The sequence below is a fragment of the Passer montanus genome, unplaced genomic scaffold, assembly GCF_014805655.1.
Source record: "Passer montanus isolate IOZ18808 unplaced genomic scaffold, ASM1480565v1 scaffold62, whole genome shotgun sequence".
NCBI classification, from domain to species: Eukaryota; Metazoa; Chordata; class Aves; order Passeriformes; family Passeridae; genus Passer; species Passer montanus.
In genome coordinates, this window is record NW_024371260.1 from 1,344,634 (window position 1) to 1,357,712 (window position 13,079).

The following is a 13,079-nucleotide window of genomic DNA, read 5'->3' on the forward strand; positions in this document are numbered from 1 at the left end:
GTATGGGGGGGGCACCAAAGGGGGTTTTGGGATGCAGGGTGGGCACCAAGGGGGGCTGAGGGGGGTTTGGGGTGGGCACCGAGGGGGTTTTTGGAAATGGGGTGGGCATTGTGGGGTTCTGAGGGGGGTTTTGGGGTACAGGGTGGGCACCAAGGGGGTCTGAGGGGTTTTGGGGTACAGGGTGGGCATTGTGGGGTTCTGAGGGGGATTTTGGCTACGGAATGGGCACCAAGGGGGTTTTTGGGGTATGGGGTTGGCACCAAGGGGTTCTCACCCCTCTGGGGCGTTCTGAGGGAGTTTTTGTGCCAGTGCCTTGATGCCTACATGCCCAGGGTGACACTGGGGCCATGGGGGACCCTGGTGCCATGTCCCTGGGGGTCGGTGCCAAGCTTTCCGTGCCCGCAGGCCCCACGTGTGCCTTGGAGAGGAACCCGTGCGAGCCGTCGCCGTGCCACCCCTCTGCCACGTGCCTGGTGCTGCCCGCCGGGGGGGCGCTGTGCGCGTGCCCCGTGGGCCGCGAGGGGACCCTGTGCGAGCGAGGTGCGCCCCTCACGCCGCCCGCTTTGTGCCCAGTGACAGAGCAGGACCAGTCCGTGCCCTTCCTGCCCGAGTTCAACGGCTTCTCCTACCTGGAGCTCAACGGGCTGCAGAGCTTCGTGCCCGACCTGCAGTGAGTGCAGGGACAGACGGACAGACCCGCCCTGCACCCGGGCACCCCCGGCTGGCACTGCTGGCACGTGCCCGCAGGCCCCACGTGTGCCTTGGAGAGGAACCCGTGCGAGCCGTCGCCGTGCCACCCCTCTGCCACGTGCCTGGTGCTGCCCGCCGGGGGGGCGCTGTGCGCGTGCCCCGTGGGCCGCGAGGGGACCCTGTGCGAGCGAGGTGGGCCGGCAGGGGGGTGCCCCCAGCCCCGGGCGGCCTCGGGGGCCCGGCTGGCACTGCTGGCAGGGCTGGCACGCCCATGGCATCGGGGTTATCCCGGGGGCGGCTGGACGGGAGGGGAGACATAACCTGGAATCCATAATCAATAACCCACTGTCCATAATCAATAACCCACTATCTATAACCCACAATCCATAATCAATAACCCTAATCAATAATCAATAACCCATAACCCACACTTCACAAGCCATAACCCATAACCAATAACCCCAATCAATAACCAATAGCCCCAATCAATAACCAGTAACCTCAATCAATAATCAATAACCCATGATCAATAACCAATAATCCCAATCAATAATCAATAACCCATTATCAATAACACCTAACCAATAGCCCCAATCAATAACCAATAGCTCCAATCAATGATCAATAACCCATGATCAATAACCAATAACTAATCAATAATCAATAACCCTAATCAATACTCAATCCCGTGGCAGGGACAAGCTGTCCATGGAGGTGGTGTTCCTGGCCCGGCAGCCCAGCGGGATGATCTTCTACAACGGGCAGAGGAGCGACGGCAGAGGGGACTTCGTGTCGCTGGCACTGCACCGCGGGCACCTGGAGTTCCGCTACGACCTGGGCAAGGGGCCCGCCCTGCTCAGGTGAGAGAGACACTGCCACTGCTGGCACTGCTGGCACCGCTGGCACCGCTGGCACTGTGACACTGCTGGCACTGCTGGCACCGCAGGCACTGCACCTGGGCAAGGGGCCCGCCCTGCTCAGGTGAGACACTGCCACTGCTGGCACTGTGACACTGCTGGCACTCTGACCCTGCCCAGGTGAGGGCACTTTGGGCACTGCTGGCACTCTCCGTGCCCAGCTGAGGGTACTGGTGGCACTCTGACCCTGCTGAGTTGAGAGGTACTGGTGGCACTCTGGTCCTGCTCAGCTGAGGGCACTGCTGGCACTCTGCTGGCACTGCTGGCACTGTCCCAGATGCCCAGGACTGGCCCAGCTGGTGTGAAGTCCCCTTGGTGACAATCCCACGACCCAACAGAAATTTCTCTTCCTTTGCCACGGATCTCCGGCTGAGACCTCCAGCACCTCAGCGTCCCCCTTCGATGACCTCTCCACCTTTTTTAGCCCTTTTTAACCTTTTTTTCCCTTTTTTTTCCCTTTTTTAACCCTTTTTTCCCCCTTTTTAACCCTTTTTTAACCCTTTTTTCCCTTTTTCCCCAGGAGCAGGGAGCCGGTGCCCCTGGACACGTGGGTCAGTGTCCTGCTGGAGCGGAGCGGCCGCAAGGGCGTCCTGAGGGTCAACAACGGCCCCGGGGTGACCGGGGAGTCCCCGGTGAGTGACCCCGGCCCAGCACGGGGGCTTGGGGCTCCTGGGACTGAAATCCGGGATGGGAGGGGATTTCTGAAATTCCTGGAATTTAAATCCGGGATGGGAGGGGATTTCTGAAATTCCTGGAATTTAAATCCGGGATGGGAGGGGATTTCTGAAATTCCTGGAATTTAAATCCGGGATGGGAGGGGATTTCTGAAATTCCTGGAATTTAAATCCGGGATGGGAGGGGATTTCTGAAATTCCTGGAATTTAAATCCGGGATGGGAGGGGATTTCTGAAATTCCTGGAATTTAAATCCGGGATGGGAGGGGATTTCTGAAATTCCTGGAATTTAAATCCGGGATGGGAGGGGATTTCTGAAATTCCTGGAATTTAAATCCGGGATGGGAGGGGATTTCTGAAATTCCTGGAATTTAAATCCGGGATGGGAGGGGATTTCTGAAATTCCTGGAATTTAAATCCGGGATGGGAGGGGATTTCTGAAATTCCTGGAATTTAAATCCGGGATGGGAGGGGATTTCTGAAATTCCTGGAATTTAAATCCGGGATGGGAGGGGATTTCTGAAATTCCTGGAATTTAAATCCGGGATGGGAGGGGATTTCTGAAATTCCTGGGACTGAAAGCCGGGATTGGAGGGAGTTTCTCAGGCTCCTGGGGCTGAAATCCGGGATGGGAGGGGATTTATCAGGCTCCTGGGACTGAAATCTGGGATGGGAGGGGATTTCTGAAATTCCTGGGACTGAAATCCGGGATTGGAGGGGATTTCTGAAATTCCTGGGACTTAAATCCGGGATTGGAGGGGAGTTTCTCAGGCTCCTGGGGCTGAAATCCGGGATTGGAGGGGATTTATCAGGCTCCTGGGACTTAAATCCAGGATTTGAGGGGAGTTTTTCAGGGTCCTGGGATTTAAATTGTGGATTTGAGGGGAATATTTCAGGTTCCTGGGCTTTAAATTGTGGATCTGAGTGGAGTTTCTCGAGTTCCTGGGATTTAAATTGTGGGTTTAGTGGAATTTCTGGGGTTCCTGGGCTTTAAATTCTGGATTTGAGTGGAGTTTCTCAGGCTCCTGGGCTTTAAATCGTGGCTCGGGTTCCTCAGCTTCAAATCGTGGATTTGAAGGTGGAGAGGTGAAATTTCTCAGGTTCTTGGCCTTTAAATTCTGCATTTGAGGGTGGAAGAGTGGAATTCTCAAGTTCCTGGGCTTTAACCTGTGGATTTGAGTGGAATTTCTGGGGTTCCTGGGCTTTAACCTGTGGATTTAAGTGGAATTTCTCAGGTTCCTAGGTTTTAGATCATGGGTTTGAGTGGAATTCTCAGGTTCCTGTGTTTTGGGTGGTGGTTTGAGTGGAATTTCTGGGGTTGCTGGGTTTTGGGTCATGGTTTGAGTGGAATTTCTGGGGTTCCTGTGTTTTGGGTCATGGTTTGAGTGGAATTTCTGGGGTTCCTGGGTTTTGGGTGGTGGTTTGAGTGGAATTCTCAGGTTCCTGTGTTTTGGGTCATGGTTTGAGTGGAGTTTCTGGGGTTCCTGTGTTTTGGGTGGTGGTTTGAGGGTGCAGAGGCAGGGCAGCATCCCTGTCCCTGCCCAGGATCCCAGCCAGGTTTCAGGGCTGCCTTGGATGAGTCCCCCACCCTCTCCTGGACCCCCCATCCCTTACTGCAGGTCCCCACCTGTCCTGTGTTGGCACAGCTACCTGAGGCTCCCCTGGGTCACTAATTAATCATTAATTAAGAGCCTCCCAGCAGGCAGAGGAGCTCAGGGAGCAGGAAATCCCCAGCCCTGCTGCTGCTGCATCCCCTGGCGCTTGCCCTGCTCTTCTCCCTGCTGGGAATTTTGCAGTTCCAGCCCCTCCCTGCATTCCTGGGGTCCCTTCCCTCCCTTTTCCCCCTTTTCCAGCCCTGCTGAGCTCACCCCTCACCCCACAGAACCCCCCCAGGCATTTCCTCCCCTCGCTCTCCTCTTTGCAGGCTCCTCTCCGGGCAAAGCAGCTCCTGGGTGGCAGAGACCCTCCTGCCACCCCGTGCCACCCCCTGCCACCCAGCCCTGGTGGCAGCGGGGCTGTGGCAGCCCTGCCTGTTGCAATGGCACCCCACTGATGTCCCTTTTCTCTCTTTTTTTTGTTTGTTTTTTTTTTCTCTCTCTCTCCCTTTGATTTTCCTTTGTGTTTTCCCCTCCCCTGCTGTCTGGATCCCAGAAATCCCGTAAGGTACAGATAAGTATGACCCCCCCACGCCTCCATCTCATCTCCTTTTTTCCTTCCTATTTTTGTGGTTTTTCATCTTCCCCATCTGCTTTAGGATCCCTGTAGTTTAGAGCCCCTCATTCCCCCTCCCGTGCTTCATTCCCAGCCAGTCGTCACCTTTCGTTTTGGGACCATTTCAATTAATCTGGTCATTTATTTTGTGTTAATCCCACAAAGCATCAGTTAGTGCTCCATGTCACGCCGTCCTTGCTGTGGCCCTGCCTCCATCCCAGAGAATTCCCACCAATCCTGGGGCTGGTGACAGCAAGGAGGGAATTTTCTCCTCCACAACCACCACGTGGGGTGCAGGAGAACCTCCTCAAGCCATGGGGTGCAGGAGAAAACCTGAACCTGCTCCTCAAAGCTGGGGCAGCCAGGTGGATCCTCTGGGACGGGCTGGGATTGAGCAGCAGCCCTGCAATGTCTGGGGACCCCAGTTTTGGGGGGCACACGAAAGCAGAGCCCCCCTCCAGGCCTGAGGCTGTGGGAAGAGCCTCTCCCCAAAATTCAACCCAGGGGAAACCTTCCCCAGGTGCCTGCTGGGGGTGGGAGCTGGCAGTCCTTGGCATGAGGAGGTTCCCTGGAGGCTCCATCTGTAGAGTCAGAAATAAAATAAAATAGAAAACGTCATCAAATAAATTATCATCAAATAAATTATCATCAAATAAATGACCATCAAATAAATGACCATCAAATAAATGACCATCAAATAAATGACCATCAAATAAATGAAATAAAATAGAAAACATCATCAAATAAATTATCATAAAATAAATTATCATCAAATAAATGACCATCAAATAAATGACCATCAAATAAATTATCATCAAATAAATGACCATCATCAAATCTCCCACATGGAGAGAGCCATGAGGGTCATCAAGGGCCATGCAGGGACAGCCAGGAGGAGCTGACACCTTGTCCTTGCTGTCCCCCAGGTGCCCCACATGGTGCTGAACCTCAAGGAGCCCTTCTACGTGGGGGGAGCCCCCGACTTCTCCAAGCTGGCTCGAGCAGCTGCCATCTCCAGCGGCTTCCACGGAGCTGTGCAGAGGGTGAGGTCCTGCTGGTCAGCCCCGTGTCCATTGAGACAGCCCAGTGTCCTGCTGGGACAGCCCAGTGTCCATTGGGACAGCCCCGTGTCCATTGGGACAGTTCAGTGTCCACTGGGACAGCCCAGTGTCCCCCCTGTCCTGGGATGGACCTGGGAGTTGTCCTGGTGGTGGAAAAGGGGGACAGAAGGGAATTTGGGGACACTTGGAATGGATTCCCATCATCTTCGGGATGGATTCCCACCATAGGGATGGATTCCCCATCTCAGGGATGGGTTCCCATTTAATGGATGGGTTCCCATTTAAGGGGTGGGTTCCCACATTAAGGATGGGTTCCCATTTAAGGCCATCTTCAGGATGGATTCTCACCTCAGGGATGGATTCCCACCCTAGGGATGGGTTCCCATCATGTCAGGGATGAGTTCCCACATTAAGGATGGGTTCCCATCCTCTCTGGGATGGATTCCCATCACCTCAGGGATGGGTTCCCATTTAAGGGATGGATTCCCATTTAAGGGATGGGTTCCCATATAAGGGATGGGTTCCCATATAAGGGATGGGTTCCCACCTCAGGGATGGGTTCCCACATTAGGGATGGGTTCCCATTTAATGGATGGGTTCCCATTTAAGGGGTGGGTTCCCACATTAAGGATGGGTTCCCATTTAAGGGATGGGTTCCCACATCAGGGACGGGTTCCCACCTCAGGGACGGGTTCCCACATTAAGGATGGGTTCCCACATTAGGGATGGGTTCCCATTTAAGGGGTGGGTTCCCATTTAAGGGATGGATTCCCATTTAAGGGATGGGTTCCCATATAAGGGATGGGTTCCCATATAAGGGATGGGTTCCCACCTCAGGGATGGGTTCCCACATTAGGGATGGGTTCCCATTTAAGGGATGGGTTCCCATTTAAGGGATGGGTTCCCACATTAGGGATGGGTTCCCATTTAAGGGGTGGGTTCCCATTTAAGGGATGGGTTCCCATTTAAGGGATGGGTTCCCACCTCAGGGATGGGTTCCCATTTAAGGGATGGGTTCCCACCTTAGGGATGGGTTCCCACCTCCTCTTGTCCCCACGGACACTGCCTGGTGTCCCCACATGACCAGAGCTGGGTGGGAAGGACCATCAGAGCATCCCAGCCTGGTTTGGGGTGGAGGAACCTTCCAGCTCCCCCCGTGCCATGGGCAGGGGCACCTTCACCATCCCAGCCCGGCCTGGGATGAGAATTCCCCATTTTTTTGGGAATTCCCTGCCAGGCAGCTCCTGGCTGAGCCCTTGGTGCCCCCGCAGATCTCCCTGGAGGGCGTGCCCGTGCTGAAGGAGCAGAACATCCGCAGTGCCAGGGAGGTGTCCCCGTTCCGGGGGCACCCCTGCACCCAGAAGCCCAACCCGTGCCAGCACGGGGGCTCCTGCAGCCCCAGCCTGGGGGGCTACCACTGCTCCTGCCACAGGGGCTTCTCGGGGGAGCACTGCGAGAAGGGTGGGTGCCAGGGGGGCTGGGGGTGCCAGGGGGGTGCCAAGGGAGGGCAGGAGGTGGTCATGGGGGTGCCATGGGGGCTGGGGGTGCCAGGGGGGCTGGGGGTGGTCATGGGAGGGCAGGGGGTGGCACAGGGGGCTGGGGGTGGCACAGGGGGTTGGAGGTGGCCATGGGGGGCTGGGGGTGGCCCACGAGGTTGGAGCTGGCACAGGGAATGTGGAGGTGGCACAGGGGTCTGCAGGTGGCCCAGGGGTTGGAGGTGGCCATAGGGAGCTGGAGGTGGCCCAGGGGGCTGGTGGTGGCCATGGGAGGTTGGAAGTGGCCATGGGAGCCTGGAGGTGGCCATGGGAGGCTGGAGGTGGCCCAGGGAAGGTGGAGGTGGCCCAGGGGGTTGGGGGTGCCCACGGGAGGCTGGATGGAAGATCTCCAGCAGAAGTTCAGCACATCCAGCACCAGTCAGGAAGTTCTGGGACAGGAGAACCCTTGGAGATCTCAGCTGGGAGCCACGGGAGGCATTGGCTGGGGAGGGACCCTGAACCCCACCCGTACCCACCCAGCCCCTCAGAGCCCCGGGGTGACCCTCCCTGGGGACACAGCCGTGTCCCTGTGCTGGCAGGGCTGGGGGGGTTCCCCACCTCCCAGGAATTCCCGGCCCCGAGGGAATTCTGTTCCTTTGCCACCTCCCCTTTGCCCTCAGTGATCATCGAGAAGGCGGCGGGGGACGCCGAGGCCGTGGCCTTCGATGGCCACACGTACCTGGAGTACCACAACGCTGTCACCAAGAGGTACCTGACCCCCCCGGGGGAGCTGGGGCCAGGAGATCCCAACGGGGCTGCCTGACCCTCGTTCTCCCGGGCTTTGCCCCAAATTCCCAGCTCCAGGCCTGGCTGTGGGGCTGGGAATGGGGTGGGGGATCCCGAGTGTCCCTCAGGGATGGGACGTGTGGGACTGTTCCCAAGCCCGTGCTGGGGAGGAGCCTGGGGTGTCCGTGGGTGTGTGCTCCTTGGGAATTCCCTCTGGGAATGAGCAGAGCTGCTCCAGGCTGGAAATTCCTCCTTGTCCTTGGGAATTCTCCCTGAGCTGGAAATTCCTCCTTGTCCTTGGGAATTCCCTCTGGGAATTCTCCCTGAGCTGGAAATTCCTCCTTGTCCTTGGGAATTCTCTCTGGGAATGATCCCTGGGCTGGAAATTCCTCCTTGTCCTTGGGAATTCTCTCTGGGAATTCTCCCTGAGCTGGAAATTCCTCCTTGCGCTTGGGAATTCTCTCTGGGAATTCTCCCTGAGCTGGAAATTCCTCCTTGCGCTTGGGAATTCTCTCTGGGAATTCTCCCTGAGCTGGAAATTCCTCCTTGCGCTTGGGAATTCCCTCTGGGAATGAGCAGAGCTCCCCCTGAGCTCCTCCAGGCTGGAAATTCCTCCTTCAGGAGACTCCTGTGTCCTCCTGCCTCTCCCATTCCCGGTGTCCCAGCCCTGCTGGGGAGGGTGTCCGTGTGGAGGTGCTGTCTGTCCCTCCCTGGGTGTCTGTCTGTCCCTCCCTGGGTGTCTGTCTGTCCCTCCGTGGGTGTCTGTCTGTCCCTCTGGGTGTGTCTGTCCCTCTCTGGGTGTCTGTCTGTCCCTCCCTGGGTGTCTGTCTGTCCCTCCCTGGGTGTCTCTGTCCCTCCGTGGGTGTCTGTCTGTCCCTCTGGGTGTGTCTGTCCCTTCTCAATGTCGCTGTTTCTCTGTTTCCAAGCCACCTGAGCAATGAGATCCCAGCGTAAGTACGGCCCTGCCGCCCTCCCCCCGTCCCCATCGCCACCCCGAACCCCGGGGCAGCTCAGGGCAGGGCTGGGGGAGGAATCCGGGGCCTCTCCCGGGGTCTTGGGTGGAAAACTCTTCCCATTCCCTGGGGAGGAGGGCTCGGGTGCTGCCAGCAGCTGCTCCAGCTGTGTGCCATCCAGCTGCTGTCCCCACCCTGCCACGGCCAGCTGCTGTCCCCCAGCATGCCTCAAGGGAATTTTTAAGCATGATTTTAATAAGGTTGAGCACAGGGAAGGAAAATCCCTGTGGTTTTCTGCTCCAGCAGCAGCCACAGGTGTGGGAGATGGAAACTGGGGGATGGAAAGTGGATCCTTGGTTTTTCCAGTGTGGATGTGGCACTGGGAACCCCCCAGAACACCTCCAGGGGGATGAGGGGTCACAAAAAGGGTCAGGGCAGGAGGGTGGGGACAAATCCCAATCCCTGGACAGCTGAGATTGGCTGTGGGTCTGTCCTGCATGGAAAGGGAGCCCTAAAAGGGATCCTAAAATTCCCTGCTCTGTGCAAGAGCTTTCCCTGCTGTGGGAAGGGGGGATTTGGGGGATCCCTGCCTGCCCCATCCCATCCCACCTCATCGTGTGCCCTCAGAGCTGTGCCTGTGCATGGGGGGCTGCAGAGCCACCACCTGCATGTCCACGCCATTGGGAGGGGCTGGAAAGGGATTTTTAGGAATTTCAGGATTATCCTGAGTGTCCTCCTAAGGTGGGCAGTGCCCTCCAGCAGTGTGAGCTCACAGTTGTCCCCGTGTCCCCTCCCTGAGCTAATCCCTGCTGCCTTGCAGAGGGAATGTCACCATTCCCAGCCTTTTCCCAGCGCTTTTCCAGCCAGTTTGGGCTGTGCTTCTTATAAAAGTGGATTTTTCCTCCTTCAGGGGAAAGGAAAGGAAAGGAGAAAGGAAAAAGGAAAAAGGAAAAGAGAGGAGAAAAGAAGGGAAATGATGGAAGGAAGGAGAGGGAAAAGGAAAGGCAAGGCAGGGTCTCCTCGCTGCCCCTCGCTTATGGCTTGCCCCCTTCTCTCCCCATCCGAGGCCCGAGGCGCTGGATTTCCCCTCGGAGCCCAGGTGAGTGTCCAGCTGTGCTGTCCCTGCTCTGCCCGTGCCTCAGCATGTCCCTGTGTCCCTGTGTGTGTCCTCTGTGTCCCTGTCCTGGCCTTTTATCCGTGAGGGATGAGCTCTGCACAGGGGGGACAGCAAAGTGCCACCAGCCCCAGGCTTGGGGACAGCAAAGTGCCACCAGCCCCAGGCTTGGGGACAGCAAAGTGCCACCAGCCCCAGGCTGAGGGCCCTGCAGGGACAGCAAAGTGCCACCAGCCCCAGGCTGAGGGACAGCAAAGTGCCACCAGCCCCAGGCTGAGGGCCCTGCAGGGACAGCAAAGTGCCACCAGCCCCAGGCTGAGGGCCCTGCAGGGACAGCAGGGCCATGTCCCCCCTGGGTGCAGCATCCCTTGGGAATAAAAAGCTCTGTGGTGTCTCTCTGGTGTCTCTGTGTGTCCCACTCCGGTGTTCCAGGAGCCTCGTGCCTGTTCCAGAGGCAAAAATCAGGATTCCAACCTGGGGAAAATCCCACTTTTCCTTCCCTCCTCCCTTGGGAAAAGGTTTTGTTGCCTCTGTCCCCTTCCTGTGACAGTCCCCAGGGTGCCACGGCTGCTGTGTCACAGCTGGCAGGGACTGGTCCTTGTGCTCCATGAGGATAGAAGCAGGGAATCTCCAGAGAATCTCCTTCCTGTGTATCCCAACCCCAGGAGTGGGATGGAGGCTGTCCCAGCTGCTTTGTGGGATGGAGATTATCCCAAAATCTGGCACCTTTAGGGCAGCAGCTGGGACAGACCCTTCCTGTGAATCCCAGGAGTGGGATGGAGGCTGCCTGTATCCCAACCCCAGGAGTGGGATGGAGATTATCCCAAAATCTGGCACCTTTAGGGCAGCAGCTGGGACAGACCCTTCCTGTGAATCCCAGGAGTGGGATGGAGGCTGCCCCAGCTCCGAGCTGCTCGGTAGGATGGAGATTATCCCAAAATCTGCCACTTTTAGGGCAGCAGGTAGCACAGACCCCATGGGTGAACCCCAGGAGTGGGATGGAGGCTGCCCCTGCTCCGAGCTGCTCAGTGGGATGGAGACTATCCCAAACCCGTGACCCTCCGGGCCAGAGGTGGGGAAAGGCGGGGAGTTTGTCCCCGGGGAGGAGGAGGAGGAGGAGGAGGAGGAAGAGGAGGAGGAGGAGGAGGCTGAGGAGCTCCGCGGTGTCCCCGCAGCGAGAAGGCGCTGCAGTCCAACCACTTTGAGCTGAGCATCAAGACGGAGGCGACGCAGGGGCTGCTGCTGTGGAGCGGGAAGGGGCTGGACAGGGCCGATTACATCGCGCTCGCCATCGTGGACGGCTTCGTGCAGCTCAGCTACGACCTGGGCTCCAAGGCCGTCACGCTGCGCTCCAGCGTGCCCGTCAACACCAACCAGTGGGTGCACATCCGCGCCTCCCGGTGAGCCACGGCCACGGCGGGAGCGGGAACGGGAACGGGATCGGGGTCTGGATTGGGATTGGGATCGGGATTGGGATCGGGATTGGGATCAGGATCGGGATTGGGATCCGTCCAGACTTAGGAACAGGATTGGCATCTGGATTGGGATCGGGACTGGGATCTGGATGAGGATTGGGATCAGCATCTGGGTCAGGACTGGGACTGAGATCTGGATTGGGATCGGGATCAGGATTGGGATCAGGATATGGGTTGGCATTGGGATTTGGATCCGGATCAGGATCAGCATCGGGATTGGGATCTGGATCAGGACCAGGATCTGGATTGCTGTCAGGATCAGGAGTGGGATCAGGATTGGGATTGGGATCTGGATCAGGATTGGGATCAGAATCTGGGTTAGGATCAGGATTGGGATCTGGATCAGGAGTGGGATCTGGATTGGGATCAGAATCTGGATTGCGATCAGGATCAGTAGTGGAATTGGGATCTGGATCAGGATCAGGATTGGGGTCAGGGTCAGGATTGGGATTTGGATTGGGATCAGGATTGCATTGGGGTCAGGGTCGGGATTGGGATCAGGATTGGGGTCAGAATCTGGGTCAGGACAGAGCAGCTGGGAGTGAGGCAGCTTCTCCAGCTGAGCCCTGCGATCCCCAAGGATCTCCTTGGATAAGAACTCTCAGGACTTTGGGTCTGGAAGCCAAAGCTTAGAATTAAACCCAGGGTTTGATCTGAGGCCTTGGAAAAGGCTTCCAGACTTAGGTGCTGGAAGTGAGAATGTGGATTTGTAGTTCAAAGCAGAGACACGTTAAGTAAAGAAAAGTTTAGTTTTAGAGTTTAAGATAAAGAAAAAATAAACTACAGCCCTGGAAAAGCACTGGTGGGGATATCCCATGAATGGGGTGGAGGTTATCCCAAAATCTGCCCCCCTTTAGGGCAGCAGGGGGGACAGACCCCACAGGTGAATCCCAGTCCCAGGGGTGGGATGGAGCTCATCCCAAAATCCGCCCCCCGGTGGTTCCCGGTGTCAGGAGTTGCAGGGAGCAGCTCGGGGTGGCTCTCGGGGCCGCTCCTGAATCCTGCTCTTCTCCTCCCTCGGGAGCAGGGTGCAGAGGGAGGGCTCCCTGCAGGTGGGGAACGAGGCCCCCATCGCCGGCTCCTCTCCTCTCGGGGCCACCCAGCTGGACACGGACGGGGCGCTGTGGCTGGGTGAGTCCGGGCGAGGGACGTGCTGCTGTCCCCGGGGGGCTCAGAGCGGCACGGGGCTGGGGATCCTGGGGATGTTTGGGATCTTGGGGATGTCCCTCCCTCCCTCCAACGCCATCCTGTGGCCTCTCAGGTGGCTGAAAAATGCCCTGTCCCCTGTGCTGTCCTGTTTGTCTGTCCCCTATCCCCTGCCCTGAGCTGATGCTGTGCCATTTCAGGGGAGCTGTCCCCTGTCCCTTTGCTGTCCCTGTCCCTGCTCTGTCCCCGTCCCAGCTGACCCCATTCCCTTTCCAGGGGGTCTGGACAAGCTGAGTGTTCCCTGCACCTGCCCAAGGCGTTCAGCACGGGTTTAATGGGCTGCTTGTGGGACGTGCCCCTGTGCCCTGGGCTGTCCCTGCTCTGTCCCTGTCCCTTCCTCTGTCCCCTGCTCTGCCCCTGTCCCCTGCTCTGTCCCTGCTCTGTCCCTGTCCCAGCTGACCCCATTCCCTTTCCAGGGGGTCTGGACAAGCTGAGCGTGCCCCAGCGCCTGCCCAAGGCCTTCAGCACGGGTTTCAGGGCTGCATGTGGGACGTGCCCCTGTGCCCTGGGCTGTCCC

General features: G+C 57.7%; 1 protein-coding gene across 1 annotated transcript in view; it reads left to right on the forward strand.

Annotated features, from left to right (window-relative positions):
- AGRN (agrin) overlaps nt 1–13,079 on the forward strand; it is a 90,832-nt gene that overhangs the window by 75,224 nt on the left and 2,529 nt on the right. The window contains 10 exon segments of the mRNA XM_039727581.1: nt 406–540; nt 574–670; nt 1,386–1,550; nt 2,128–2,239; nt 4,433–4,444; nt 5,419–5,535; nt 6,825–7,014; nt 7,709–7,796; nt 11,057–11,281; nt 12,384–12,487. Coding sequence (XP_039583515.1) covers nt 406–540; nt 574–670; nt 1,386–1,550; nt 2,128–2,239; nt 4,433–4,444; nt 5,419–5,535; nt 6,825–7,014; nt 7,709–7,796; nt 11,057–11,281; nt 12,384–12,487 — 1,245 coding nt within the window.